The following is a 27,068-nucleotide window of genomic DNA, read 5'->3' on the forward strand; positions in this document are numbered from 1 at the left end:
AATGTATTTAATTTGATTTCGATCGTGCTGGGTGCTGGAATTACTCACCACAAGGCGATGTTTTTCCAGCTGAGGTGTAAAAATTTGCTACTTGGGTTATTTTATGTTTGCTCGAATTCGCTGATCACGTGCGCAATCAATGGTTACTTGAAAAAAAAAACGTCGTTACATCGTTCGTTCGTTACGAAATCTGAAGAGCGATAAAGTTCTTACAAATAACATAATTTCTCTCTTTCCCTGCGAGCAGTATTAAAGAACGAATAGCTGATGTTTCCTAATGTATTTAAACCAGACGAGTAAGTATATTCGGTAGCGGACAAAAATGTAACGTGCCTCAGCGCTTGGTTTTGCGCCACAGGAATAAATAACCGAGCACGTGAAAGCAGAAGTACAGCATCACCATCGCCCACAGGTTTAGCGCCAGGTGGCTTTCGTCGAAGCTGTAGTGCTCGAGAACCTCGTTGCCGGTACGGAGACATGGCAGTTTGTCATCAACGGCAGGGCAAGCTGTAATTAAACGTAATGTTACACACATTAAACATCTCGCAAAGCAGCAGAGTAGGGTTTATGCTGTGCTCACTAATATTAGTGACACCTTCCCACTGGGCGATGGACATGGCCTCGTTGGCGTACATCAGCCAGGAGAGGTATGGCAGCCAGCGGGTCGCGGCCGGCATCGTATTCAGATGGATGAACACGCCAGACGTGATCATGAGGATGTAGTCGAACGGCACCAGGTAGGCCATCGCTAGTGGCAGCGAGTTGAACGCGGCCGAGAAGAAACACCCGCACGCGGTCGACACGTTCATGACGAGCATGGCCGCCGCTGCCGTCACGAGAAAGGCGTAGAACGTTGGGCGCAGCTCCGCCAGCCAGTACGCGATCAGCACGAACACGAGCGGTTCGACGACGAGCCCGGGCAGCATCGCAACCACGTTCGCTACGTAATACTGTGAGGTGCGATAGAGACCGTTCTTCGTTTCCCGCATGAAGAGTGGGAAGGTTTCGGGAAACACGGACAGTACCGCGTACATCGGCGTGAAGGTGTTTTCCGAGATGAGGATGAAGAGGATGCCCTGGGTCGCCTGTATCCCGAGCTGCGTCGGCTCAATCGCACCGGTAAAGCACAGGCCCGCCATCAGTGCGATTGCCTGCCAGTAGGACGAGGAGTAGTTGCGTGAGGAAGCCGTTCAAGGTTGGAATCAAGAGTTACCTGGTGGGACTTACAATCTTCTGCAACAGGCGTAGATATTGCACGGTCGGGTCCCGCACGACGGTCAGCAGTGCCCGGTAGGTGAGCCACAGGGTCGCGTGGAACCAGTGCGGCCGTCCGGACAGATGTTGCTCCTCCGTCACCCGGTAGTCACCACTCTCCGCCATATGTACCTCCAGGTTGATCAGTACGTCGCGCTGGCCGGCCGTCTCGCTCACCGCGAACAGATCGCACAGCCGATGGGCGGCCCGCTGGGACGCCTTCTCGAACCCGGGTGCGGTCGCGAGCGCACCGATCAGATACTCGGCCGGGTTGTAGTTCGGTGGGCAGGCGTGACCGTGCTGTGCAAAGAAGGCAAGCGCGTCCAGTGGGCGGCCCGCATACGCGACCCGGCCCTCCGCCAGCAGCATCACCTGGTCGAACATCGAGAACAGCTGGGACGATGGTTGATGGATGGTGCAGATGATCGCAGTACCGCGGCGCGCCAGCTGCTGCAACGTCGACACCAGCGCCTGTGCACTGTACGAATCCAGCCCGGTCGTCGGTTCGTCGCAGAACAGTAGCGTCGGCTTCGTCAGCAGCTCCGTGGCGAAGGCGAGCCGTTTCTTCTCACCACCGGACAGCATCTTCCCGTCGCCCGCCTCACCGATCCGTGTGCTGGCGCACCGTGCCAGGCCGGTCCGTTCCAGCAGGTCGCGAATCGTCTGGTCTATTGCCCGGTGGCCAACACGTCGTTCAAGCCGCAACTTCGCCATAAAGTACATGTGCTCGTGCACGGTCAGCGAACCGACAAACAAATCATCCTGGTGCACAAATCCGCTCAGCCGGTACATGTAAGGGCCCACCGGTTGCCCATTGACGAGTATGTCACCCTGTACAACTGTTCCCGCTTGGTGGTGGACGATGGTTATGGAATGAAAAAAACATTGTTCATACATTGAGTTGGGTTTAGAAAAAAAAAAAACAAACAGGAAATGATAGAGGGGGTTTCCTAGTCTTGGGGACACAACACCAGGAAGGATTATGGTGTCAACCAACATTATGCGAAGTCCGAAGGACTGAAACCTTTTAATGTTTGAAGATGTCTAACTTATACTTTTTGAGGTTATATTATCCCTTCACCTTTTTCTTCTTTGAAGCTTACAACTGATTCATTGGAGACTAAAACACTATTGAGTGTCATGTATATATTCTTCTGGTTATTGAGAAAAATGGCTATTTCCTCTTTGGGTTTTAAATTGAGGTAGGTAGAGTTGAGATTTGAACCCATATGCAAGAACACCGCGCGTGTTTAACGCGTTTACCTGCTCGACTATTTGTCCCACTCCTAGCAGTGGCGGTAATTGTCGATAAAATGAAACCACTACACACTTGAATGAGCTGTTGATGTTAGTTAATAGCGTCATAGTTGACGCTTTCTTGCGGTATTGATAGACGGTGCGGTATAGCCAACTACCTAGCGCACCTTTTAGACGAATCCACCCTAACGTACGCTACGTTAAATCGTACCGTTTCCGAAGAAATACATATGTAAACCGGTTAAGAAGCCGCCACGTGAAGCCTTGTTAATGCAGCAGGACTATTCCAATACATTTAGCGCGGAGGTTTGGGTTGAGGGGGTATAGTCACGCATTATGGCATTATTAAGCAGAACTAAGACGGTACATAATAGTGCTGAATGGTTGTCTATAATGGTGGTTTATAATTGTGTAAAAATGGAGGATTTTTTGTTAGGCGCCTGCAGATGTTGCCTCTGTCGTCTGTGGGAGTTTTTTCAGTAACGCTCTAATTTGTAAAGTAACTCTTCCCTCTTGTCTATGCTTTCATGAGTATCGGAGTATCTTGTAACTAGATAGCTGATTCATGGGATATGAAGATATCTCTGGAGGAATTCGATCGTACTATTTCCTGGGAATGCTCGTCAGATGCTTTTGAAACTCCACAACTCCACTGGAAGGTTCCACTTGCAGGTAGACCCGTCAACTTACGCGGTGTACGGTAGGCCAAGGCAGACATAAGCGTACTCTTGCCGGCACCGCTCGAACCCATCAGGGCGATCAGTGTTCCGGGTGTTACGGCACCGCTCACATTGTTGATGATGCGTTTGATCGAGGGACGATGGCTACCGGAGACGCCGTTGCGGTCACCGTTCGGTGAGCTGGCCGTAGCGTACACGCAGAGATCCCGCCACACCAGGGTCGCACCCTGCTCGGTCGGTGACCACTTGCTGTAGCTGCGGAGCGACGATTGATAGCAGCGGCTGGAACCGCCCGGCGTTGGTGACGAGAGGCAACTTCCGGGCGGCTCCAACGGTACCAGCTGCTGCTCATTGATCGACGAGTGTCTCTTCCGTCCGTTCGCTACCATGTTGAGCAGTTTGATAGCGGATTGCTTGGTCATGGAACTGGCAGTGACCACTGGTGGCATGCACACGGTGTTCGGCAACTCTTCTAGAACCATTAAAATCACTCACTCGCCACACACTTATATACACAGGAACACATTCGCCCACGCACACGGTGGCTTCTTCACATGGGACAAGGTGCTTAAATTAGACTCTAATATGGAGCAAACTCCCGGCTCAGTTTCCTTGGGGCAGGATACCAAAGGTAGACGACACCGCACACTACCACTCTAGCAAACACACTCGATACGTCTGGTGCGGTGATGACAATTCTCAATTCCGGTGTGTACTGCTACACGATTCAGCTGGAACTGACCTGAACTTCAGGTTGTTGAAACTGCCAATTGGTTTCCTCATCAAACAGAAAAAATATAACACCCACATACAAACGCAACCCAACTGATGGATTTGAAGCTGGCGTTAAAATGTCGACAGACGTAAAAGGGAGAAGAAATGTAACCGAGACTCACCCCGCACTAGAGCACGGTACACGCCGGTGGATGGAAATCAATATCGGCACGATGGGTTGGCAGTGCTGCGGTTTCCTTCGCATGAAATGTTTTCTATCCTCCGGTCACACCGGTGACGGGAGTGAATGATCGGGGTATCGTGGTGATGGCGTTAGGAGGTGTAAGGATTCATTCACGACAAAACCCGACGGCCGAGGTGAGAACCTGCATGAATCCGGTTCTGGCCGTAACCCGTAACACTATACAGCGCGAGCTTGGCGACACGTTGGCGTTGGCTGCACGTCCTATATAGGTAGGATGTGTAGTAATTTTCCCTTAAGTGAATCCCTACTAGTGTTCCGGAGCGAGCATTGGCGTTGGCATGAAACTGCCAGCAATGGTGATGGTGTTGGGGTGAATAAGGGAGAGGAAGGGACGGGAGGGGGGGGAAGGCAGTAATGATTCGCGGGGTAGGACGGGAGGGAGTTCTTCACTGTCAGCTGAAAAAGATGCACCTGTATTGGGTGTCTTTTGATGTAGTCCGGGTGTTCCGGTCTTCATAACTGCAAGCGTTCGAACCTCGTCAGCAAACAAACTAGTGCGCCTAACGTACCGGTCTATATGCACGTGTACGGGCTAGGAATGAATAATTATATTTTCACTTTGGTTAGCGAAATTGATAAATGCCTTTTTTATACTGTTTCCGTTCGGTTCCCTCAGAATCTTACTTGGAACATACAGTGCGACGTATTTTAAGATACAGAAATATCATTTATATCTTATTTCTATTCCATCTCTTAGATAACTTATGTTACACGCACAGGTTAATAAATGTAGAATAAACAATTTGATGTAAAATATAATGAGAGCGGTTTGTGTTTATCTGATCTGAAATTTCGTTTCTACATTTAAATTTAAAATGTCAACCTTGCGTGAAAAATTGTTTCCACGTGGTAACTTTCTTTACATCGCAATTCGAGTAGTTCGAGCATTTTCCTACAGCAGTTTTGCGATGTTTTTTTGTTGGTTTAAAAATATTTTTTGGAAAACACGTTATTCCTATTCCGTATTTCCCATCACGTGACTTCTTCATACATGTTTATCGTTGTATAATGTTATAGGTAATGCTTTTATTAACATTTCGACCTTAACATTGAATTTATTCATCGTTAAAATGAAAAATTTGTCTGCATGTAACGTTCTTTTTTGAGGGAAATATATAAATTTTAATTATTGTTTTGTGTTAGGAAATGTTCACATTCTGGTACAATAAAAAGAAAAAAACAATTTTTGCTTTGTAGAAATTTTTACAAACGAATAATTTAATACCAAAAAATATTAACCACCCGTTGATCCGCGCTCGCTGTCAGAAAAATGGTGAATTGAATACGGTTTATCCGTGGCATTCGGAAACGATACAGCACGGATAAACGAGATTGCAGACACTTCCCAAGAATACGTCGCAGCGTACGGACGTGTACGCGTGTGGTTTCATTCGGTGTGTGACGGTGCGTTGTTACGGTAAAAAAATGCGTGTGAAATTTAGATTTGCTTTCATTATTTGAAGTAAAAAGGTTTATTCGATTGCGAGCAATCGTAAACGTAGTGAAAACTTGTCAGGAAACGGTTCAGCTTGACTGCGCTTGGTAGGCAAACGGCACACGGGATGCTACTTTAAAATGGATGTTGCGTGCCGGGTACCGTTCTGCGTTCCTCCCAAAGCCTGCAGGTCGTGGAAATTAATCGAACCATTATTTTATTAGACTGTGCCTGTACTGTATGTTTTTGGTGCGCGTGAAGTGTTTTTTTTTTAATGATAATCTCAACATTAATACAAATACAAAAAAAAACAATCGTAAGTAATGAAAAGTTTTAAACAAGAAATAGAACAAAAAAACCGCAACCGCTTCGTATAATATCAACTCTAGTAAATGTTAAATGCAACATTGATTATGGAAAACAAAAACATAAAATATCTCCACTATAACACTCGACAATCAACCGTCTAGTAGACGCCTAACGATGGTTTGCATAAAATTCTTCCCCGCTTTGCCTGGTGTGGTTTACCGCTCTGTGTGGATCTAAACCAGATGGGCACGAACTAGGCAAGGCCGTACGTTTCGCGAAATGAAAATTCCCCGCCACTGTCAGCTGTCCCTATATCTCAACCCAGCTGCTGCTGCTGGGTGCATCGCGATGCGTCTTCTGCATCGTCCCACCTTGATGGCAATATGTGGAGCCGCATGGTACCGACGGTGGAGCCGCGATCGTAACCGAGGGCGATAAGCGCCCTCTTTTACATAGCGCGCGCATTCATTTCTGTGTGGGTGTGTATTTGTTATCAGATATGATAAAGAAAATATCCCCTCGCATCATACTGCTTGGATGATGCTTCCGACCCGCATTAAAGTTCTCCAATGCCTTCATCTCGCGTTTTTCATGTGACCCGAAGGTGTGCGTGCATCGCTGTACACGCTGATCACCAATACACAGCACCATCTGTGCGATGGTGGAAGGTGGGTAATAACAATACCATAAACAACAGAAGCGAGCAAGAGAAGCCTAAATGATCAAAATGGTCCATTATCTTAAAAGCAATGCCCTGATGTCGGTTGTTGGTCCAGCAGGCGCTAGTAGCTTCAACATTCCAAACCACAGGAACTGCCAAAAATGTCCGCAAATTACGGGATAGCTCGAGCGATGTACCTGTCAAATCTGATCTGATCTGCCGTGACAAATGTGCGAAATCTAAAGCCTCCAAGATCAGCGTACGTCATCGTTCGGCAGCTTCCACAAATCACCAGCATCCACACTGTAGTCACTCATCTACAGCTGTCAAACGGTTACGGCCGGGTCGAGCGCTCCGTCACGATTGAAGGGCAACGGGAAAGTGAAGGGATGGAACTCATCGTGCAGACAGGTAGAGATCCCCTTTGCATCCCCTACCCTCACAGAGCGGGCTTTGTTTCGACGTTTAGATGACAAAGTTTCAAAGCAACTTCCCCCACCCCAAACAATTGTTTGTTGTTGATGAGACGGGGATGAGAATGATCTAATCGTAATTAAGTTTCATCTCACTGGTTTGTGGTGCGCTGGAACTTAAGGGCTCTCTCCCGCTTCCCTTGATCGTGCACACACGCACGAAAAGTTGTCAGTTTTCGGGACTTGCCGAAAGGAGAAAGAATAGAGTGTGTGAAAGAGCACGAAATGGGAAAAATAATTTTTAACAACAAAAAAAATAATACCCGCGATCGTACAGCGAAACTCTGTTACCGTGCGCGTATGCATGCGCATGTGTACGTGTAAGCTACGCGCTTGCAAGCGGATGATCGTATGTACGCGTGTGTTTGATTAATCAAAAAAAAAATTGTTGACCACAGCACGGTCGCCTTTTTTATTCCTCTCTATCGCGTACCAATGCTGTACGGTATGTGTGTACCGCACACTCTCTTTTTATATCAAAATATCTTTGCTGTCTCTCTCTCGCTCGCTCGCTCGTGCTCTTTTCTGTGCTGGTTAAACGAAACCTTCCCTCCTGTATGCACGCACTTTCACCACGTGCAGTTCCGTGCATCGAATCGGAACACACACACACACACGCACACATCACCTGCCCACGTCATCGGGCGCTCTTTGCGCTGTGCCGATGTGTCGCAATGTTGTGCGGTTTTTCGCGCAGTTTTCTGCCCGGTGTCGCGTCCACCCACTCGACAAAATAAGGGATGAAAAAAAATACACACAAAAATCATGCGACGGATTGATCATCATCCCCTTGTGACTGTGTAGATGCGCACACAAACACACACACACACACGCATGGAGACAACGTGCACGATCTCTTTTCCTCTCAGGGACGATAAAATCGCACCTTTTTTTTTTTCTTCCCTTATTCAAGTCATCAAGTTCCACTCTATTTCTTTCTCCCTTCCCGCGGTTTTGTGCTCCTTCGCTCTATCTCACTCTCACTCTCTTACACATCAAAGCGCTACGTGATCATACATCAAGAGCCCGTTCACTTTGCTTGTTTTTCGCCTTCCCTTTATTTTAAATTCTTTTTTTTTCCTTATAATATTAAAGTTCCTCCCTTACAACCGATCCGTTTTCTTCTCCAACTCCCAGTCCGGAGGTTTGTTATTCCTGTGTCCCGGCTTTTCTTCACCATTTTACATTCACCCATTCGCTTTTCTCTTGGTTTCCTTTTTCATCAATGTTCCAATGCTTTTGGTCTTATTTCTACCCCGTTTGCGTTTCCACCCCTTCCAACGGATCTCCCGTTTTGTTTGGTACATTGAAGAAACTCAGGATGTGCAACGTTTTTTTCTTCTTCCCTTCACTCTCTCTCTCTCTCTTTTATTGTGTCGTCTTCCTTCATCTTCGACATCATCATCACCATCGTCATCGGCAGTGAGTAGCCGTTTTTCCTATGCTTTTATGCTGCTATTTGCTATTTACTGCCTTGCTGTGTGATGCTTCTGCTTCTGGTGTTTATGTTCGGCGGGAAGGAACAAAAGTAAAAAAGAGAGACAAGAGCAACAACAAAAAAAAAACCCTACAGTCGATAGATACCAGCGAAGATGTGTGATGCGGCAAAAGCATCACCCACCCCCTGAAACGGAGCCGAAATGTGTGAAGTATGTGAGCGCGGGACGGGCGGTGTAGCATAATAAGGGAGCCGTATGCATCACCAGCCGTCCGAAACGGGAACGCGGTACGATCGAACAAACTGGACAGCAGCAGGCAACGAGGCGCTGGTGATTCCATTTCCAGCCCCCGGGGGTACATTAAGCGAAAGAGTAGAATATAAAGCCTTTTATTGTAGGAAGTAGCAAACGCCGATACCGTAGAGACATGGACCACCGGTTCGAAGGAACGCAGACAACCACACATGCAATGGTGGAAATGCACAGACAGGAGGAGGAAGTCATGGCAAAAGGAAGAAGAACGGTGTGGAGATGCCCGAGAACGCTGGAGAACCTAACGTCTCGACAAAGGTCTTCTTTAAACGCGTCGTGTCCGGCGGCACCGCGATGACCGTCCTTCACGACGGTTGTCATTAAGCGTCGCAGTCGAGATTTGAATGAATGCTGGCTGCTCCATTAACAGCGAAGTGAAGCTGCACGGTTCAATGGCTCTGTAGAGGGAAAAGCAAAGCAAAGGAAAAAAAAAGATCACAACTCCCCCCCCGAAGCACAACAACACCAACATTCAGCACAACTTCATTCCATCAGCCGCTCGTCAGAACCTTGGTGCCCTTGGGTTGGGTGCACTAAAACTGCTGAAAAGTAGGTATTTAGAGGCATTGCAAGTGGTGGTCTGTGTACTTGAACAACTTTATGGCGATGCGAATGCTCCCCTGGCCGGATCTGCAGATCCAGCTCGATAAGCGGCACGTTTGCACAGATGGAATCGTTTAAGTATTGCCTGGAACATCGTCAAGCACAATGGCATTGATGGAAGGCTAGCGTCAAAACAGAGGGCAATAGTGGCGAATTGAAGTTTAGCATTCATCTGATGATGTGTCTTGCCCCATAGTCAATCGAACTTATACCGCTCTTAACGATGTCTAGTTCGACGGTTCCAATGGTGTGATTGGTAACAGCTCGGCTAGCAACACGCTCCTATCAGCGTTCAAATCTAGAAAGATATCTTTCTATTGCCTTAGATTTTAATGAGGTGTAGATCAAGAAAAACTTTTCCCCTGATGATATTATACAACAATTAGCAACAAATGATTGACAAAACTTTACAATAATTGTAAAACAAAATATCAAATGCTATAAAAAACCGGTCTTTTGACAACGTACTTCAAATATTCACACAATAGTTAAGAACTTCTTTCATATCTTAATTCTTAAATCTCCTTCAATTGGACAACAATTGGAACTTTAATTGGAGTTTGTTTTTGTACTCATTGTCATCTTTGCCATCTTGTCAAAACCCATAAAATCCCTGAAGATAATTGTTCAAGAAATTACTGAGATACGGTAAATTCAAGAAAGTTTCGTTTCGAGTAGAGCAAAACAAATCCTTGAGGATAATACAACTTCCCACTCGATACTACCATGATTGATAACAAAAGATGTCATTTGTTACCTCTAGTCATCATAGACTCATCACTCGCTACATTTCAAACAAACTCTTTCTAAAAGAGATACTAAATACTGATAAGTAAAAAGTCAGACATCTGATTAGGGTTAGTAAAACCTTTAAATTGAAGTTAACTCAAAGTGAGCGTGTTGCATAGCCTTTTATTACCTTTTATTCTTATTGGAGCAGCATTTATGAACATTACTAAGAATCCTTTTAGACATATTGATACTTGTATTCTAGAACTCCTCAGATTTCACCTTCCCTGTACTTATATGTGACCTTTGGGAAGTCTTCTAAAAGATTGCCTGTTTGATCTATCATGCTTTGCGACAAAACATGTGTTGTGGGCCCTTAGCAGGCCGTGTTCTAAGAAGAATACATTATTAAAATTTAAATTTAAATTTAAAATCCCTTTGCACGACTGTATAATGAGGTGATTTTTGACCTCCACGCCCATATATTCAAAGAAGAAAAAAAACAATCTGCACATTTATGTAAAGAAAGTTTTAAAATGGCATAGCAAAAACGCTACAAAGCGCTGGCCGAATGTGCACATATGCTCCGTCCCTTTCGGCTTTCGTTTCCTCTTTTGCTCATCAGCGAAACACGAAGGAAGCACACACTTCCCGGAACACCCGGGGAATGCAAACAAAAAAAACCCCTGAAATACGGGGTCGTCACACAACATTCGCCATAAAGCACATGGAACGAATTGCGTAAAAAAAAGGCAAGAGTGTCCTGAAAGGCATCACTTTTCCGCGCAACATGATACGGTCGCTTTCCTTTCCTCTTTGGTGTGTGTATTTCCTGGTGTGCATGGGAAAATGAAGATGTATTTTTTTTTGTGTCATGGTGTTACGTTCACCGCTCAAAACCCTCCCCACTGCGGGGTGTCTCAGATTGGGTGGAAATGATTGTTCCCAGTAGCCGGAAGGTGTCGGTGAAGAAATAGGTTCGCAACCATTGTACACAACAGCCCCCGGTTTGCTGCCGATAGGAAACAGTGTGCCTGGCAGAGAGATCCTCGAAAACGCGGATCAAAATCGAAAAAATCCGTCGCACACATGTAGCACCCTCCTGACCCTCTCGGCACTGCTGGCGGCTCTGCAGCTGAGGAAGCTTCACGCACACCACTATCGGTGTGCGAAAGTGCAGTACGGTGACACTATGCTGTACGCAGTGTCTGTTTTTACTTCCCCGCCTGGCTTCAGTGCGGCCGCCGTGAGTAAAACCGGTGAGAAAAAGCCTGCCAAGACTGAATAGATTGTATATTTATTCGGTTGTTGTTTTGCGATATCTTCTGCAAAGCATTGAAGTCACTCAAAAACTGCAAAAAAAGTGCTATAAAAATTTTAAAGTTTATAGCAACTACTCAAAACAATGATCTCCAAAGATGCGAAGAACTGTAGAAAAAAATGTGTTGACGCGAGCTCAAGTCTAGACGAGATATCAGCACGGGTAGTCCTCGAGATTATGTTTATTTATAAAAACATAAAACATAAAAAAATTATGTTTATTTATATAAAAATGTAACGTATTTTTTGGGATTCAAATTTTCCCAAAAAAAAAATAATTAACAAACATAAAATGCAATTCCACATACAAAATGACACAAAAGTGTCAAAATGTTGAGATTCGCGTAACTCGGGCAATGACTGTAATTATGTTTTGTTGTGGTTAGCGTCTGTTTTCGACTGGTTTCCGTAGAAACGCCGTGCGAAAAATCCCACCGGAGAGTTCCAGCATTTGCGCCTGACACTAGTGGCATCTGCTAGCGACTTTGTTTACATTCAAACAATTTGCAGTGAGCGAGGTGCGATCCTTTTGTTCCGCGGTCCTGTAAATCGATTAGTATTCGTTTAGCTTCCCAATTTTCCATGGAAAGGTATTTCTACGGTCTACTCGGTAGGTTTTCATTCTCAGACTGCATCAAGCTTCAGTGTCACTTGTTAGGCAGCATCTTAGCAAAGCAAAATATTCGGGCTGTCGTTGCCAAATGTCGTTAGGACATTTGTGTGACGCCGCGTATGATACATTTCGATGTTGCATATTTTCCACCCTTTCAATTGAAATCTCCTTCCGCCCATTCGTCCACAATCGCAGGCGCTTCCTTAAGCTCGGCCCAACGAACGCGTGCGCCCGTGCACCGTATCGCGCACTAGTGTGCGTGCACCTTTTTACCGTAAAATGCTTACCACCCTTTCCGTTTGCCGCCGTTTTTCACCCTCAACATAAACACACATACACACACACACACACCCACCACAGGAACATTCGTAGCGGAGGAAAAACAAAAATGCTATGCGCGCGCAATGGTGGTGAGTTTTTCCTGCCACCACCGTAGTTGTAGTCTAATGAACGGTTCTGTACCGTGTTTCGTTTCCCTGCTTGTGCGACGCAGCATTCAGCGGTGTTTGTGTTGCGGTACCGGCACGCGCGTATCCCTCGCGGTACCCACAACACCGGTTGGTTGGGTGAAACATTGTGCGACTTTTAAGAAGGCTGTCGGGCGGCATTCTGGAGGGAAGAAAAAAACACATTTTTCGACCGTAAAAACTCTCCCATCACTGTGGAATTAATTGTGTCTTTTCCTGTTTAAAAAAGCGAAGCAAAAATCGAACCCCGCCTGGGGCCCGCGTACAACGTTCTGGCAAAGGGTGGCTGGCTGAAAGTGAAACTTGACCCGAACAAAACCCCAAAAACCATTCCCACACCAAGCACCCCGCACATCGTCCGTTGCTGGTGGATGCGCGTTGATTGATGGTTGGCGGGTGGCGCACCCGCACGGCAAGGGCAGTGGGACGAAGCATCACCAACCGGATATGCGATTTGGCGGTGTTTGCGCGCCCTGTAACGATTTTCGCGCCGCGTGCGTGTGCGGTGACGGTTGCGTCCACGCCAAAAATGCGTCCAAACAGTGCAATACACCGTGTGCGTGTGCGTTAGTGCGTGTAACGAGCCTTCATTGCGTAACAGCCGCATCACCGTGCGGTGCACGTGCAGCACGCGACCATGCATAGCGCGTGTGTGACCCAGGTGGTGTGAGGCCTGTGGCCGTTGTGTCTTGCGGTTGCGTGTATGCGTGCGACTCCGTGGTGCGTAGTGGTTGTTGCCTAGTCTGACCCCCATTCGTTCGTAACCGCGTGGGGCCGGGTCCACCGTTTGTCAACAAATCGTCACTCAAAAGTGCACAACGCGCTGGTTTTAACGCCAGCCGTACCGTTGGATCGATCAATCCGGTGGAATATCGAGCACGCACACACTATCAGTGGCAACAATCAACGCACGTACCAGCGCCTACAATCAGCAATCCCGGCCGGTATCGTGCGCCAGTGGGAACAGCGCCCGTCGAGCAGGAAAAGCAGAAAGGTATGTACCGCATTCGCAAAAAACATTTGCCCTAACCTTACGGAACTGTACACTATTGCAGGGTTTGTGGGAGTGTTTATTTGGTTACTTCAATATTTAAAAAATTATATATCCACCATGTTTGATTATGAAAGTATTAAATTTAATGCCTATCCAATAAAATTCACTATCGACTGTACAAGGAATGATCTTTTTTAATTTAATTTTAACACTAAATACTCTCATTATAAAATCTTTTTAAAGGATAACGCTATTTATCCAGTTGTCGAACTTTCCGTGCTATAGGGAACTTGCAGTTTTGCAACGAAACCTTTGCGAACAGATAAAATAAACAATCGTTAAAAATGAACTATCAACGTGAGCTCCTTTGCATCGGTAACGTGAACAAGTTGGGCAATCGTTAAATGGAACCCAACCAGCCAAATGTTGTAAATGTTACCTTTAATAACCCTCAATTAATCGGGTAAATTAAGGGTGTATTAAAGGGAACGTAAGCAGTCGTTAATTTACCCTCAGTTGTGCAGTGTCAAGATGAGTACATTGATACTTTGAGGTGTTGGTATTTATTGTACAATTTATTGATAAATTAAACAAAATATTATGAAAATACATCATTCATTATAAGTACACCACGGCAAGAACAAGTGTTGGAATAGGTCTTGAAATGAATAAATCAAAAGTTCAGTCACATAGATCAACATGTTGTCATAGACGACTACGACTTAATTAACCACGTAACCGAATAGTCAGTCATTGCTATAGGGGATTGTAATAAGTGATTTGAGATTGGCTAATTTTCACTTAATTTCATTTTATGTTCCTATAAATTAAAGGGGAAATCTTTTTTTTTGTAAACACCAAGGCATAAAAAAAATGTTTAAAAACGCTTTGAAGTTGACGTATCAACATGGAAAACATACCTTTTTGATTTTTCATTAAAACATCTTCTTGATTTTGCGCAATATTTCTCTCCAACCGCAACAGCCAAAATAAAGCAAGAATAAAATTTAAAAACCAAATCGTTAGTAACCAGACGACCCCTTTCCATGTTTGACTCACTTTCACTTCCACCCGCTTCTAAACGGTGGCACTTCTGGTAGCAAAACCGGTGGTGACTTTCACCACGATCGTCAGTTGCGGATGGATCGTAAAACACTAGCAGGCAAAAATAAGCGTGCAATGCAATTTTTCAACCCCTTCCGATGGGGTGGTATTGAGATATTGTGCATTAAATTGTTTCCTTCATTTATTTATATTTTAATTTTGTATTTCCTATAATTGTGCTCTAATGTGGCCGTAAACTAAAAGTGACTGGCTAAGTGACACGCTGCCAAGGATAAAGCCACCTTCACGGTGGCATAAGAGAAATAAATGAATGCGAACGATGAACATAAAACCACAGAACTGAAGGTGGTTGTTTTTTTATTTCTTTGCTGCCGTTTTATATGTAAATCGCCCTTCGAATTTTACTCCACGAAAAAACGGAAGCTGTACCATTTGAACACACACATACCAACGTATGCACTTGCAACACAGTGCTGCGGAGTAGGAGACAAAGCCGAGTGAAGGGCAAAAACGGATAAAACCGCCATCCGGCTTTCGAGAGGGCACTCCAGCATCCATTTCTAATCCGGTTTGGGATGGATTTCGAATCGGGCTGAGACCCATGGGCATACATAATGAGCAGCACCATGAGCTGTAGGTGGGAAGGAGGAAAGGGAGCGGAAGGAGACCAGGAAGCAGGGGTTCGTGAATAAATTCACCCCCCTTTTACACCCTCTTACCCCCTTTTTTTCCCCCGACCAGCGACGAAAACATTCATTCGCGCGCTGATAATGCTGCCGCTGCTGCTCGTGCTTCCAACAGTCGGATCCGTTTCGGATTCTTTGCACTATTATGCATTCATATTTGGGCAAGCAGGCCCAAGAATTGGACGAGGGGATGTGCGGGACTTACTTTGCGAAAAAAAAAGCGCGTGGATGGTGCTTCTGGGGGGGGTTATAGGGCAGCGAAGGGACGGTAGCGAGGTGTCGGAATTAATTCCGGAGTTCACCCCATCCTGCTCTAGGTGCCCGCTCGATTTCACGCTCCCCATTCTCCGGTAGCACCGTGTTCGGAGGTAGACTCCATTCCCTCCCCTTACAGCCACCTCCTACCCCCACCCCTTTCACAATGCGTCCATCTAGCGGTGGCTTTCTCTTTCTCTTCTTCTTCGGGGTGCACTTTTTGTATTTGCTACCTTTTTCCGCATCTCGATCACATTTGCCCCCCCCCCCCCCTATCCCCCCCTCCACTCACCCCAACGTTTTAACAACCACCCCTTTTTTTTGCTGCGCCTGGCCAACAGGGCCCTCTCGTTTGTTGTAAATTTGTGTCACTTTGTTTATCCCAGCCCCGTTGTTCCCTTTTGCACTGGTTTACTTTTTGTCTCGCTTTGTTTTGTTCTGCTTTTCTTGCTACCCCCTTTACCGTATTGGGGGTTGGCCTTGCCTTTGAGTGTTGCGAGCATGGAGTTTGGTGCGCACAAGGGATGATTTTGTCTCTTTTTTTTCTCTTCTATTGCTTCCTACTGTTTGGCGTAATGCTCCACACCACCGTTGCTTGTTTGTCGTTATGTTTTGATTTTTGTTTTTGAGAATGATGTTATACAGCCGCGAGTCGAGAAACTCCTTTTAAACATCTTTTCGTGGAGTTAATTTTCATTTAACTTCATTCTGTTTTTTCATCATATTTTTTAATTTTTATTTACTTTCTACAAACACTAACTTACATTCACACTTGCGTGACGTTAAGAAGTTAACCAAATTATACCACAACCGTAGCCGTAAAGCTAGAGAGCGAAAGAGAATGAAAAACAGCAGCAGAAAAGGAAAGGAGAAAAGGCAGCCCCACGAATGGAAAAGTGACGCCGAAACGAAATGCAACAAAACAAAAAAATAAAACAAGAAAAGAAACAGAAGTAAAAGAATGAACGAAATCAGAGGAGAAGACAAAACTGGCGCATAGGGTTTTAACAAAGAGAAAGGGTCCGGATCGTCTGGATCGCTCCCGGTCAATCGATTTTTATGCTAACTTTCTCTATCAAAAGCAACCGATTGTTTTGTTTTGCTCTTCGCATTTCTTTTTTTTCTAAATTTTGTTTTGTTCTTTTTGAAATAGTTTTGTTACATTTCAAAGATCTTCTATTTTTCCTCCATTCTTACCGATAGATCATTTAAAAATCAATCAATTTTATTTTATTCTACCGGAACAGGGAAATTCCATATGGCTGTTCCATTTTGCAATAAAAACTTATATTTGCTTGCATATTGCAATACAGCTGAGCAACTGAGCGATAGAATTGCTGATGAAATTCACCTTGAATGGTACTTCTAGCGACGGACCCCGGACTGATAAGCACGATAAACACAGAAACTCGCCGTTCACATCGACGGCCAACCTATTCCATGGTTGGGACCGCTAGAATTAAGCTCAATTGGCAGAAATGAAGCGATCGTAACAGGCGCCATGACCTCCGCCGGCATGCTCCGTCACCGTGACTGGTTTGCCATTGGTGAAGATGTTTACAGTAATGCCAGACAATGGGTAATGCGGTGTGTTACTGGACCGACTACTACCATTAAATGGCTGTATACAGTCAGTCTCATAACTATCATTATCCACCATATCTTATATTTATTGTATCAACATTGTATAAATTTATTTGCAAAGGTGAGCTTAATAAGCCTTAATTATATTAAAATCAAAAAGTAAATTGAAGCGAATTTCAGCTTGTGGATAATAATATTTAAATACCTATACCTGCTGAGATTGTTGTGGCGATATGGAAAAAGCAGTTTATGTCTTAAAATTTAATAATTTAATTTCAAATTAATTTTTCACATTTTTCACACATAGTTTTTGACATTTCAAAACATAATAAAATTAGTACAGTAATCAAAGTCACATATATATGACAAGCACTGTATTCACGTTTTTACTTACTGTTGTTCTTTATTTAAAAATATAGCTTATTGCAATATTTAAAAAATATTGCTTAGTTTTGTGTTACGTTGTTTCAAATCCAAAGTAAAATTTAAAGTATTTTTTTGCAGATTTTTAAACGTCCTTACCTTTTAAATTACTCACGGCATTTCGGGGCGCTTAGGTAAAGCTTTCAGCAGCGTTAAAAGAAATCCCATCGATCTGCACATTAATCCTCTCCCCGTAAACTTTACGTTTTTATTATCATTCGCATCCGTTCGCAACCTCGCAAGTAACAGAAAAAAAAACACACACAAGTTGCAAACTGATCCGCGTCGTTCAAATGTCGCCACCATTCGCTCCGCACCATCATCATCATCATCATCACCCCATCGCCCCAGCATCATTGCTTAAGGTCGTCCCGCCAGCAGATTGTGTCCCGCACCAAAAAAAAAACACCGAGGTCTCGCCTTGCCGTGCATGCTAATGTGTGCCGTTAATGGGGTCAGCTCACATCACCCTCGCGGCCCTCATCACATGCTGTCCATGCGCATGCACCCAGCAAACCACCGCGGGACATCCTTTAGCGACCGTACCCGTAAAACTTCCGGCGTCAAATTGCCACGACGACCCACCGACGGTACAGATTCCGTGCGCTGCTGCAACGTGGGGCGAGTACACGCCGCCCCAATCGGTACGCACCGATCAGAAGTGGTGGCGTCTTTCCTTCTCGGATCTGTTTTGACGATAGCTTTTACAGTAATGATGTCAGAAACCTCGCCGTCTCCGGGCGATACGTTGCCGTGCGCTGTTCGTTGGGTGTTTTGTGTACTTTTTTCTGTGTGTGTTCTTTTCCATTTCCTCCCATTCCCGGATGCCGGCCATGTATCTATGATACAGGGAAGATAATTAAAGGTAGCTATCATACTATTCGCTTTCGTGTGTGCGTTGCTCACTAACGATAAATAATGATACACCCTTCGGTGCGCTGCAACCCACGCTTGGAAGCAGTGATTCCATTCTTGTTGCTAGGGAACAAATAAACGATCGTGTACGGTAACGTAAACTTCAGCAGCAAAACAAAAATAATGATTACCAGTAACTTTATAGCAAACTAAATAACAATTCCACGATTTGTCGCTCGCCATACTGCAGTGTGTGTTTTTTTTTTTTGCACAGCACTGTTTGTTCAATTAAAATCATTTTGGGCACACCGAAAATTGCACCCAAACCGGTCAGAACAAAACTATCCCGTGGAAGTTTAATTCCTATTGCTACGAGAAGCGAATGTGACGCTAATGTAAAGGAACAGAGATAAAGAAAAGGGAGACAGTTGGTGAAATAAGAAAAAAACCAGGCGTCTGAATGCTGATGCTACGAGCCTTCAATATTACCTTTTAAGGAATGCTGGCTTGGTTTGCACGTTGACAGTTGTAACGTCGTTGGAATTTAAACTGAACTGGTTCACTATTATTTTGTAGCAAGTTTTTTTTTAAAACAGTATGTCTGATTTTCTTATTAAAAAAAAACGTATCTCTAACGCATACATTTTCTCGTAGTGACCAATTTTTGACAGTACGCATCAATTTTTGTCTCGTATAGAATATTTGATAATTATAATAAAACATCAAAAACAATTACCGTTGATATTATGTTTAATACAGCATAAATGAATTAACTTAAACTGATTTTTACCTGCTAAATTGAAAAAAAGGGGTTGCAAGGCTATTTCGGTAAAGTTGCATGTTTTTACATAGATTCATAAAGTTATTTACTTTATTAACAATAAATTTTATTTTATTTATCACTAAAATAATAACGCAATACATTTCGCTAGATATTGTGTACACACACAAATGTATGAATGAGACAGAGACAAAGACAAAATTGACAGCCACTGACAAATTGACTAAGAGACAAAATTGACAGTCACTGTCAAAAATTGGTGATCACGGGACAAAAGTTGATACCTTCTGTCAAAAATTAGTGAATACGAGACAACATTTAGCGGCAACGACTGTAATACGATATTATAGAATTCCTTTAAAGCAATAGAAAAACTATTTTATTAATTAAATTATGTGGTAAAATTCCATACTCCCTTATTCCAGTTGCCCTTGCTTTCTCAATCTGTCTAACAAATAAACAATCCTGTCATGGCGCGAAAGTACATTGTTTGGAGGTCTATCCCCAACAAAATCCTATTCGGATTCAAGCCCTATAGAATCCCAATCGGGTCGAATCCTTTTAGAATCCGTCATTTGGGATCCGATCCGATCGAATCCTTCAAGGAATCGGATCTTCGTATCTTAGGCATCTTAAGAACCACAAAGAAGGATGCTTTGTGGTGTTGTTTGTGACGAAATGATCACAAATTTCTTCACAAAGATCGAATATGTTCGTAATTAGCCAGAAACTCGGCCATATCTGGAAGCAACTAATTTAAAGCAAGCGTTAAAATATGCTCCCTTTCAATATATGCCGCATTACTCTGCCCGACCTCCACAATCAATCCGTTTGTTCTCTTAATTGCTTTGTTAGGCAAAAGTTTTCCAGCGTGAAACATGGTTTAATGTCAGATTTTTCGTTGCTTTCCGAGCGTACCCTAAACACACTTATCGCTCAATCGGCTGAACCCCCTTCCTTGGGCGTTTTTCGACCCATAACACCAGCACCGGCCGTATAAGCAGCGCGAAGACATTCGTTTGGTGCACACTTATGTGGCGTGAAGTGTGAAAAATTCTCCTTCTAAACTCCATGCTTGCCGGGGCCCTTGGCTTTTGCTCGGCGCCATTCTTAAGGAAAAAAAAACACACACACACACAAAAAGGGCGCGAAAGGTCTCGTACACGCCGGGCGTGTATCGATTTACCCCGCGGCGGGTTGTGCACCGGTGGTGTTGTGCTCGTGAGTAGCTGCAATTTCGGACGAGCTATAGGAGGCATATGCAATGGGAACAATGAAATTGATTTTTTTTTCCGTATGACTCGGGGTGTGAGCTGGCAGAAGTGGTTCATTTGAATATGTTTTATGGATTGCTGTCGAGATGAAGGAATTTGGTGTGTGAATTAAATCCATTCATAACCGCTATGTAGGCTGGGACTGGTGATGTATATTCAGCTGAACATACTTAAAATCTCAGTAAACTATAAATCATCCATATTATTGTCTCGTCTAAGTTCCAATTTGTAACATCGTCCAAGCTTCCAACGAACCTCATCAAAAAGACGACAAATGCTAAATGATTCTCAAAACTCTCTAAGCTCAAAACACTGCAGAAATTTATAGCTGGGTTGGTTGAACTACTTCACATTTATTCTAATACAGAACAAAACTCAACTCCCCAATCGCTCAAGACTCGGCAAACAAAGACGACCCATACACACTGATGAGAGTCCCACGATACTTGAATGCTAATAATTTAATAGCTTGGTTAATTCTGTTGTCAATGTGTAAAGCAACTCACATACCTCCAGGCGATGAGCTCGAAAACATTCGCACTGCGACAGAGTGTCGTTAAAAGTTAAAGATTTCTGAACGCTGTTAAACACCACACGATAACACAAACGTGAATCGTCAAGCTCTTGGACAGGTACTGAATTTCACTCGTTGTAGTCACACCACCATGACAGGCAACAATGCTGCATCCCAGCATGACTCTTGACAGGTGTATAAATAGCTTTGCATCGTCAGAATGCATGACAAACTAACAATTAAATCGTTTATCGGTTTTAAAAGCCAGCAGGGCAACACAGGTGTTATTTTATCCCTTGGAAGAGGAAGACAACCCCCCGGAAGTGTTGATTAACTCTCCTCTCTTTCAGAAGAAATATTTTTCAATTGCTTCTTTGCATCGAAAATTAGTTCCTCCAATAAACGCGTGTCATATATGCGGGGCGACTTTGAGATTAGAACCCGTGTCGGTGACGTTGTCTCTTTTTCGCCTCCCGGCACTTACCATATCGGCCACGGTAGCTGATAAGGTGATTGGCGCTTAAACCGCTACAAGAGCAAAATCAATCCTGCAACTGAGGAGCTTATGAGTAGGTAGATTTAGAGTAATAATTGATTGTGATTCCGTCCACGAATTAATAAACCTTTATTCGATATGTCACCGAGCCGAGAGATCTGTCTCTCTCTCTCTCTCTCACACACATTTACGAGATTGTAATCTCGCCAATAGTGCACCTTAACACATACACCCAGATAGCTGGCCAATCAAAAAGGTTAAATCGACCTCTCAACAAGCAAAACATATAGCGGAACATTCCACCCAACCGAAGGTGTTGCATTTTCGCGTGCCATCCGGCTATCCTTTGCGTGCAAGACGACTATTTTTTGTTGTGTGTTTGTTTTGTTTTTGCACCGATCGAATCTGTTACGGACCGGTTGCACAACAACCATAACGTACTCGTTTTCCGCCCCATTGTGTGCCCCCTTCCTTCCTTCAACCCCCCCTCCCCCGCCCCTCATTCCACTCTCTCAAAAAAAAAAAGGAAAACAATTTCCACAACCGTGTCGAAGCGTGTAAAAATCATTTTTCCGGGTGCGAACCATGTCGGCGGCGATGGGGCGATGTGTGCGCATTGCTGTTTACGTTCCGTTCCGCACGTACTCGTGTGCGAAACCTCGTAACCCGAAAGTCTTGTCTGAGTCACGGCACGTGTCACGAATCATTTGTGCCTAAAGGTTACTGTTTTTCTTTTTCCTTGCTTCGTTTTTCTAATGCCTCATAACCCAAAGGTGATGGTCGATTGTTGTACCATTTGCTCTTGTTTTGTGGATTGATAGTTTTTTTTTTCTCTCTTTTGCTGCCAACTGTTAGCCAATACACTGAAGCTTTCTGGAAGCTAAACATTTCCTCCGCACGCCAAACATTGAAGCTAAATGTTATCCTTCAATCTTTCCGTTTTGTTTTTCCTCTTCACTTTCCAATCATCCTTGCATCACATACCGTGGAAAACCATTTTCAGCATGCTTTCGTTTTCCATTACGATTTTTCAAATGCTTTTTACCCCACCGCTCGTGCTCCGTGCTCTCGTGCTGGGGGGCGCAGATCTATTTTTATTTTGGCACTGACATTATTTTTCATCACAAAAAATACGACCTTTGTATATGTGGAACAGAGCGAGAGAGAGAGAGAGAGAGAGAGAGAGAGAGAGAGAGAGAGAGAGAGAGAGAGGAAAGAAAAGGAGAAAAATATGTGTGTTTCAGGTTGTCGTTTCAAGTTTTACCGACTTTGCTACATGTGCATAAGCCCGATTTGGAGGCCTTTCGTTTAGAGAAGCATTTTTTTAAAAACCCACTCAATACAGAAGAAATAACAGGCGAAATGGAAGCACATTAAAGAGAGAAAGACAATGTCCTGTCATTTGACATGTAAAATGTCTTTATTGTTTTTGTTTTCTTCTCTCTTCTTCTCTTTCTCTCTCTCTGTCTCTTTCGTCCTCGTCCGTTCCAAACTGTTTGATTCCCATGAAGGTGCACACGGTTTCAAGCCACGACACCCAAAATTGTCACACCTTTCTCTCCTTCCCCCCCCACCCAAAACCACCCTCCCCTACTTCTGCCCTTAGCTCGCACACCTACTTCCGGTGAAAAGGTAGGTCAGAACGGTCACCATCTCTTTTTTGGCGACCACACAACAGTCGAAAATCATGCGTTGGAAACGGCGCGGAGGTTTGATTTTCAAGATGGAAATTGCAGGTGGGAAAAAGGGGGGGTTGTCACCCCATACTCGGGCACCACCCCACGACGTTGGTCTGATGTTTTGCAACACACGGTCACTCGTGACGTAAGTTCATCAGCGGCTTGTTTGTTGATCGGTTTGCTTTTTACCTCAACCACCCCCCCCCCCCCCCCTTCCCCCTTCCCTCTTCTCCTTCAACCCCCACGCTCCCTGCACCCTCAAGGATGATGGCATGGTCTGGACTCTCTCCCTCTGTCTGCTTTTCATTCCGCACATTAAAATTTGCTTCATTTTTCACCCACCCAATTACTGCACTCCCGTTTTAGCATTAGGAGGGATGGGAGGAGAGAAAAAGAGGGTGGTATGGGGGTGGGATTTTGGGTGGTTGATGGTAGAACATTTTCGCGGTCAGCAAAGTAGCAAACAGAAAAGCAGGAGAAATGGAATGACCCGGGATGGTGTGGTGGGGTGAGGGAAGGGAACGGCGGGATGTGAGTGGGATGGGGAGTGTGTTCCGATTTGGGTTGGAAAATATTTTGGCATCACCGCACATCTGCCATGGGACGACGTTTGTCTCCGAGCATAACCGAGGTAATCCATCCCTCAGCTTGTGGGGTGTAAAAGGTGGTTTGTGGATGTGTTGTTTTTTTTTGTTACTTTAATTTTCTCCGTGTGACTCTCATCTTCTTCTCTTCTCAGTGTGTCGTTGGTTTTTTTTTTGTTGTAAGCATCGCGTTTCCCGCGTATCGGCGCGTGTGAAGTGTGAAAAATTCTTCTGCAAACAAAAACAAAATCCGGCAAAAAGAAAAGGCCCAAGAAAAGCGCCACGAACCCTTACGGGATGACTAAAGGAGTGATGGTTTATTTCCTCCCTTGTCGTCCTACCCCTTTTTTCCCCCACTCTCTCGCACCGTCTCCAATGTCCAATATCGGTTCGATCCGTGCATGATGGATTTGATGTCGTTAGTGGTCATCGCCCTCGTTGAGGTACGACGGGCGGGTGAACGGACAGGGCAGAGAATCAAATGAAAATAGAATAAAATACGGAAAAAAACCCTTTGCACGCGTTTATTTCGCTTTCCCTTCCATCGATAAAATGTATCGTAAAAGCTAGCCGGGGAGACTGAGGGCGACAGATAGACAGACGACAACGACGACAACGACGACGACGACGACGACGACGACAACGGTCGTTATCTCCGCCAGCTACAGCTAGTTATTTGGAATTGAGGCGACCGTGCGTCGGTAAATATTACTTGCATCTTGATGATGGGATGTACGTGCCGGGATGTTGCAGGGAAGCGATAGGAAAGGCAGCGGTATTTGAACAAGATAGGGCTAGAAATTCCGGTACACCGAGGAACACCAGCCGGACGCAAATTGGATGACGTTCGGTCCGCCGTGGTTCACCTTTTTAGGTGTGGCATAAAGTTTACTACTTCTTTAATGTCATGCCCAAGGCACTGAAGATGTATTATTACTGTTGCTATAACATCCCTCCACCCCCCAGATGGATTAAATTTTGGGACAAAAATGATACTTTACCGATGTTTAACTGTTGATCTAGCTTTAGTTGCTACAATTAAGATTTAAGAGCTTATTAGTAGTGTTATGATGTCTTTTTGCATAGGTTACTTTCATCATCTAACCAAGGAAATAGTTTAGGAAAAACAAAACAATTTGTTCTTCATAAGGTTGGACGTGGCTTCACAATTTGAATAGCCGAAATGCCGAAATGTGAAAAAATCGACAATTAAATTTTGCTGCATGATTGACAGATAGAGATTGACATTATGGAAAGGAAGCTAGACAACTGTGCAAACTGGCCATTCGAGGACATGTGCAAGGAGAATTGGAACGACAAACTATTTTAACGCATTTTGAGCGTGAAGATCCTGCCAACAGGTGTATTTTTATTCGTGTTATTTAATTTCCTTTCTCCACGGAGTGACAGCAAAGGCGAACCTGTTGCTGCTGCTGCTTGCCATGGAAACCGTGTTAGTAGCCTTGAACTCGATGAAACTGCTTTATCCTGCTTCCTGTCGTACGGGTGAAGATTTAATCGAGTCTGCCCTGCCAATCGATGATAAGACGTTCGCATACCGCTATGGTGTGATATTGGAACAGCGAGGGGTGTGACAAGAGCTCCGATACTAGAACGTACCGGAAACCTGAGCCAAGACTGCATAACTGGGGGCTGGAATTCTTTATTGGTTTGCGGTTGCGGTAACCATCCGGTACTTTTTTTAATAAATTCAATAACATGACTCAATAGTCCAATCCGATGGGTGATGGAAGTGCAAATTTGAGATATAAGACGCTATCAATCCCTAGTCGATAGAGATGTTAACGTTAAGATGCGTTTTATATAGATTTGTCTAAAAGGCCCTCATCATTCGTTTGAAATTTCTTAAGAGCTTATATGATAAGACCTTGAAAACCGTCTTCCAATTCAACAAGTAGCATCAGAATAGGGCTAGAATCGAAGTAAACCCACTGTGGAAGTTAAGATATTAGAATTATTGGAGAAATTTCTGAAGTTACTTTGTGTTCTACCACAGAAGTTATGGAGATACTTCCGTCACGATATAAGAGATACTGATGCGTACTTTGGTGATGTTTTCTACTCAATTTAAAAGTTGATGTCTACATCAACATCTTGAAACAACATCTTTGAATCCCTGTCTGCACTGTCAGGATAACGCATTAATGGAATCAAGACACCAAGATTCTATCAGATATTCGAAGAATAATACTTCGAATGTACTACGAAGATGGGATGTGATAGTTCTACAAGACTGTTCAGAATCTTGAAGCTCCGTGTCAGAATACCTTGAAGGTTACTAATGTCCCAAAGTACACAAGACATCTTTAATTTGTTTGCATTGCCGCTTATTGAAACGGAGACTGCGTTGTTAAAGAATGTCCAAGACGGGTCACTGATCGAGACGATACAGCGTCTTTATGTACGTCCAGTCACCCACATTCTTTCTTCGCCGCTCTTTGTACAGAAGGCTTATTATCTCTTGAGCTTCCCTGTTGGGAAAGCCCTTGCCGTTTGCGCATTCATTAGCAGGTGTGCACGGTAAACTATCAGTTTAATGTCCCGGGTCACCACGGCTCGGAAGCATCCGACGTGTCCCGGTCCCCCGGCCCTGGGCGGTTTGACTGATCCGGCACGGGTTTCCTGGTGCAGTTGCAAAACTGCACAAAGCACACACTCGCCCAACAATGAGCGAGGGGCCGCGGTTGTTTTGTTTAGCCAATGTCTGCCACGGACGACGGATGCTGATGAGTCATCCGCGGCGAAACGGGTCGTCGCACGTCACGTCACGGGCCGTTAGGGTAGCAAACCGTTCAATGCCCAGGCAACGCGATGTTATGTCGCGCATCATTTGCCGGGAAATAGCGCACCGACGTCGCCGCGAAACAGGCGTAGGTGGCGTAGAGAAAGAGGCGCAACAGCTTCGTGCGGTCCGTCGCTTTCATCTGCCGTCACCGCCGTCGGGCGGGATGATGCATCGTAAGGAGCGTGCGTACCGGTGATCGACGACACTGGACGCTGAGACAAGGCCAGTGATGGCACTCGCTGTTTGCGCGTTTGCTGATAGCACGCACAGCGCACTGTTTATCGAGCCCCGGGCCTGATTATGTGTGTGCTCTTGGTCATCGGTCATCGATTGGGTGCGAAGATATGTCCGGAACGATTACGCCCGTCCCGCGCGCCCGTCCGACGTGTGTGAACATTGGAAACAAACCCCTACACCAAGGCCAGGGTAAGGAGGGATAAATAGAAAACGGGGCGGGCGAAGCAAACGGTCTGCCTGACGGTCACCGCATGTCGCACGAGAAACAGCTCTTTTTCGGGCTGGGCCGCACGAGATGATGCGG

The 27,068-nt window shown here is 44.8% G+C and overlaps 1 protein-coding gene and 1 long non-coding RNA gene across 2 annotated transcripts in view; one reads left to right on the forward strand and one right to left on the reverse strand.

Annotated features, from left to right (window-relative positions):
- Window positions 1-334: 334 nt before the first annotated feature.
- Window positions 335-3,673, reverse strand: LOC128306994 (protein scarlet). The gene is made up of 4 exons (XM_053044691.1): window positions 3,202-3,673; window positions 1,228-2,102; window positions 581-1,151; window positions 335-507 (listed from the first exon to the last, which is right to left on the reverse strand). Exons 1-4 carry the CDS (start codon window positions 3,671-3,673, stop codon window positions 335-337), a joined length of 2,091 nt encoding a protein of 696 aa, XP_052900651.1.
- A 1,851-nt stretch (window positions 3,674-5,524) lies between these two features.
- LOC128306317 (uncharacterized) overlaps window positions 5,525-27,068 on the forward strand; it is a 35,004-nt gene continuing 13,460 nt past the window's right edge. Inside the window, exons 1-2 of the long non-coding RNA XR_008287587.1 lie at window positions 5,525-5,587; window positions 12,761-13,525. This is a non-coding gene — a long non-coding RNA (uncharacterized LOC128306317). The remainder of the gene's footprint in view (window positions 5,588-12,760; window positions 13,526-27,068) is intronic.

Source organism: Anopheles moucheti, chromosome X, assembly GCF_943734755.1.
Source record: "Anopheles moucheti chromosome X, idAnoMoucSN_F20_07, whole genome shotgun sequence".
Lineage (NCBI taxonomy): Eukaryota > Metazoa > Arthropoda > Insecta > Diptera > Culicidae > Anopheles > Anopheles moucheti.

What these genes read in the sequence shown, in the direction of transcription:
- LOC128306994 (XM_053044691.1), bottom strand. Translation starts at nt 3,673, where the DNA reads ATGGTTCTAGAAGAGTTGCCGAACACCGTGTGCATGCCACCAGTGGTC. An exon ending in CTTGGCCTACCGTACACCGC is followed by an intron (nt 2,103 to 3,201) that starts GTAAGTTGACGG and finishes TCCACCACCAAG; the next exon opens with CGGGAACAGTTGTACAGGGT. An exon ending in GGAAGGTGTCACTAATATTA is followed by an intron (nt 508 to 580) that starts GTGAGCACAGCA and finishes GTTTAATTACAG; the next exon opens with CTTGCCCTGCCGTTGATGAC.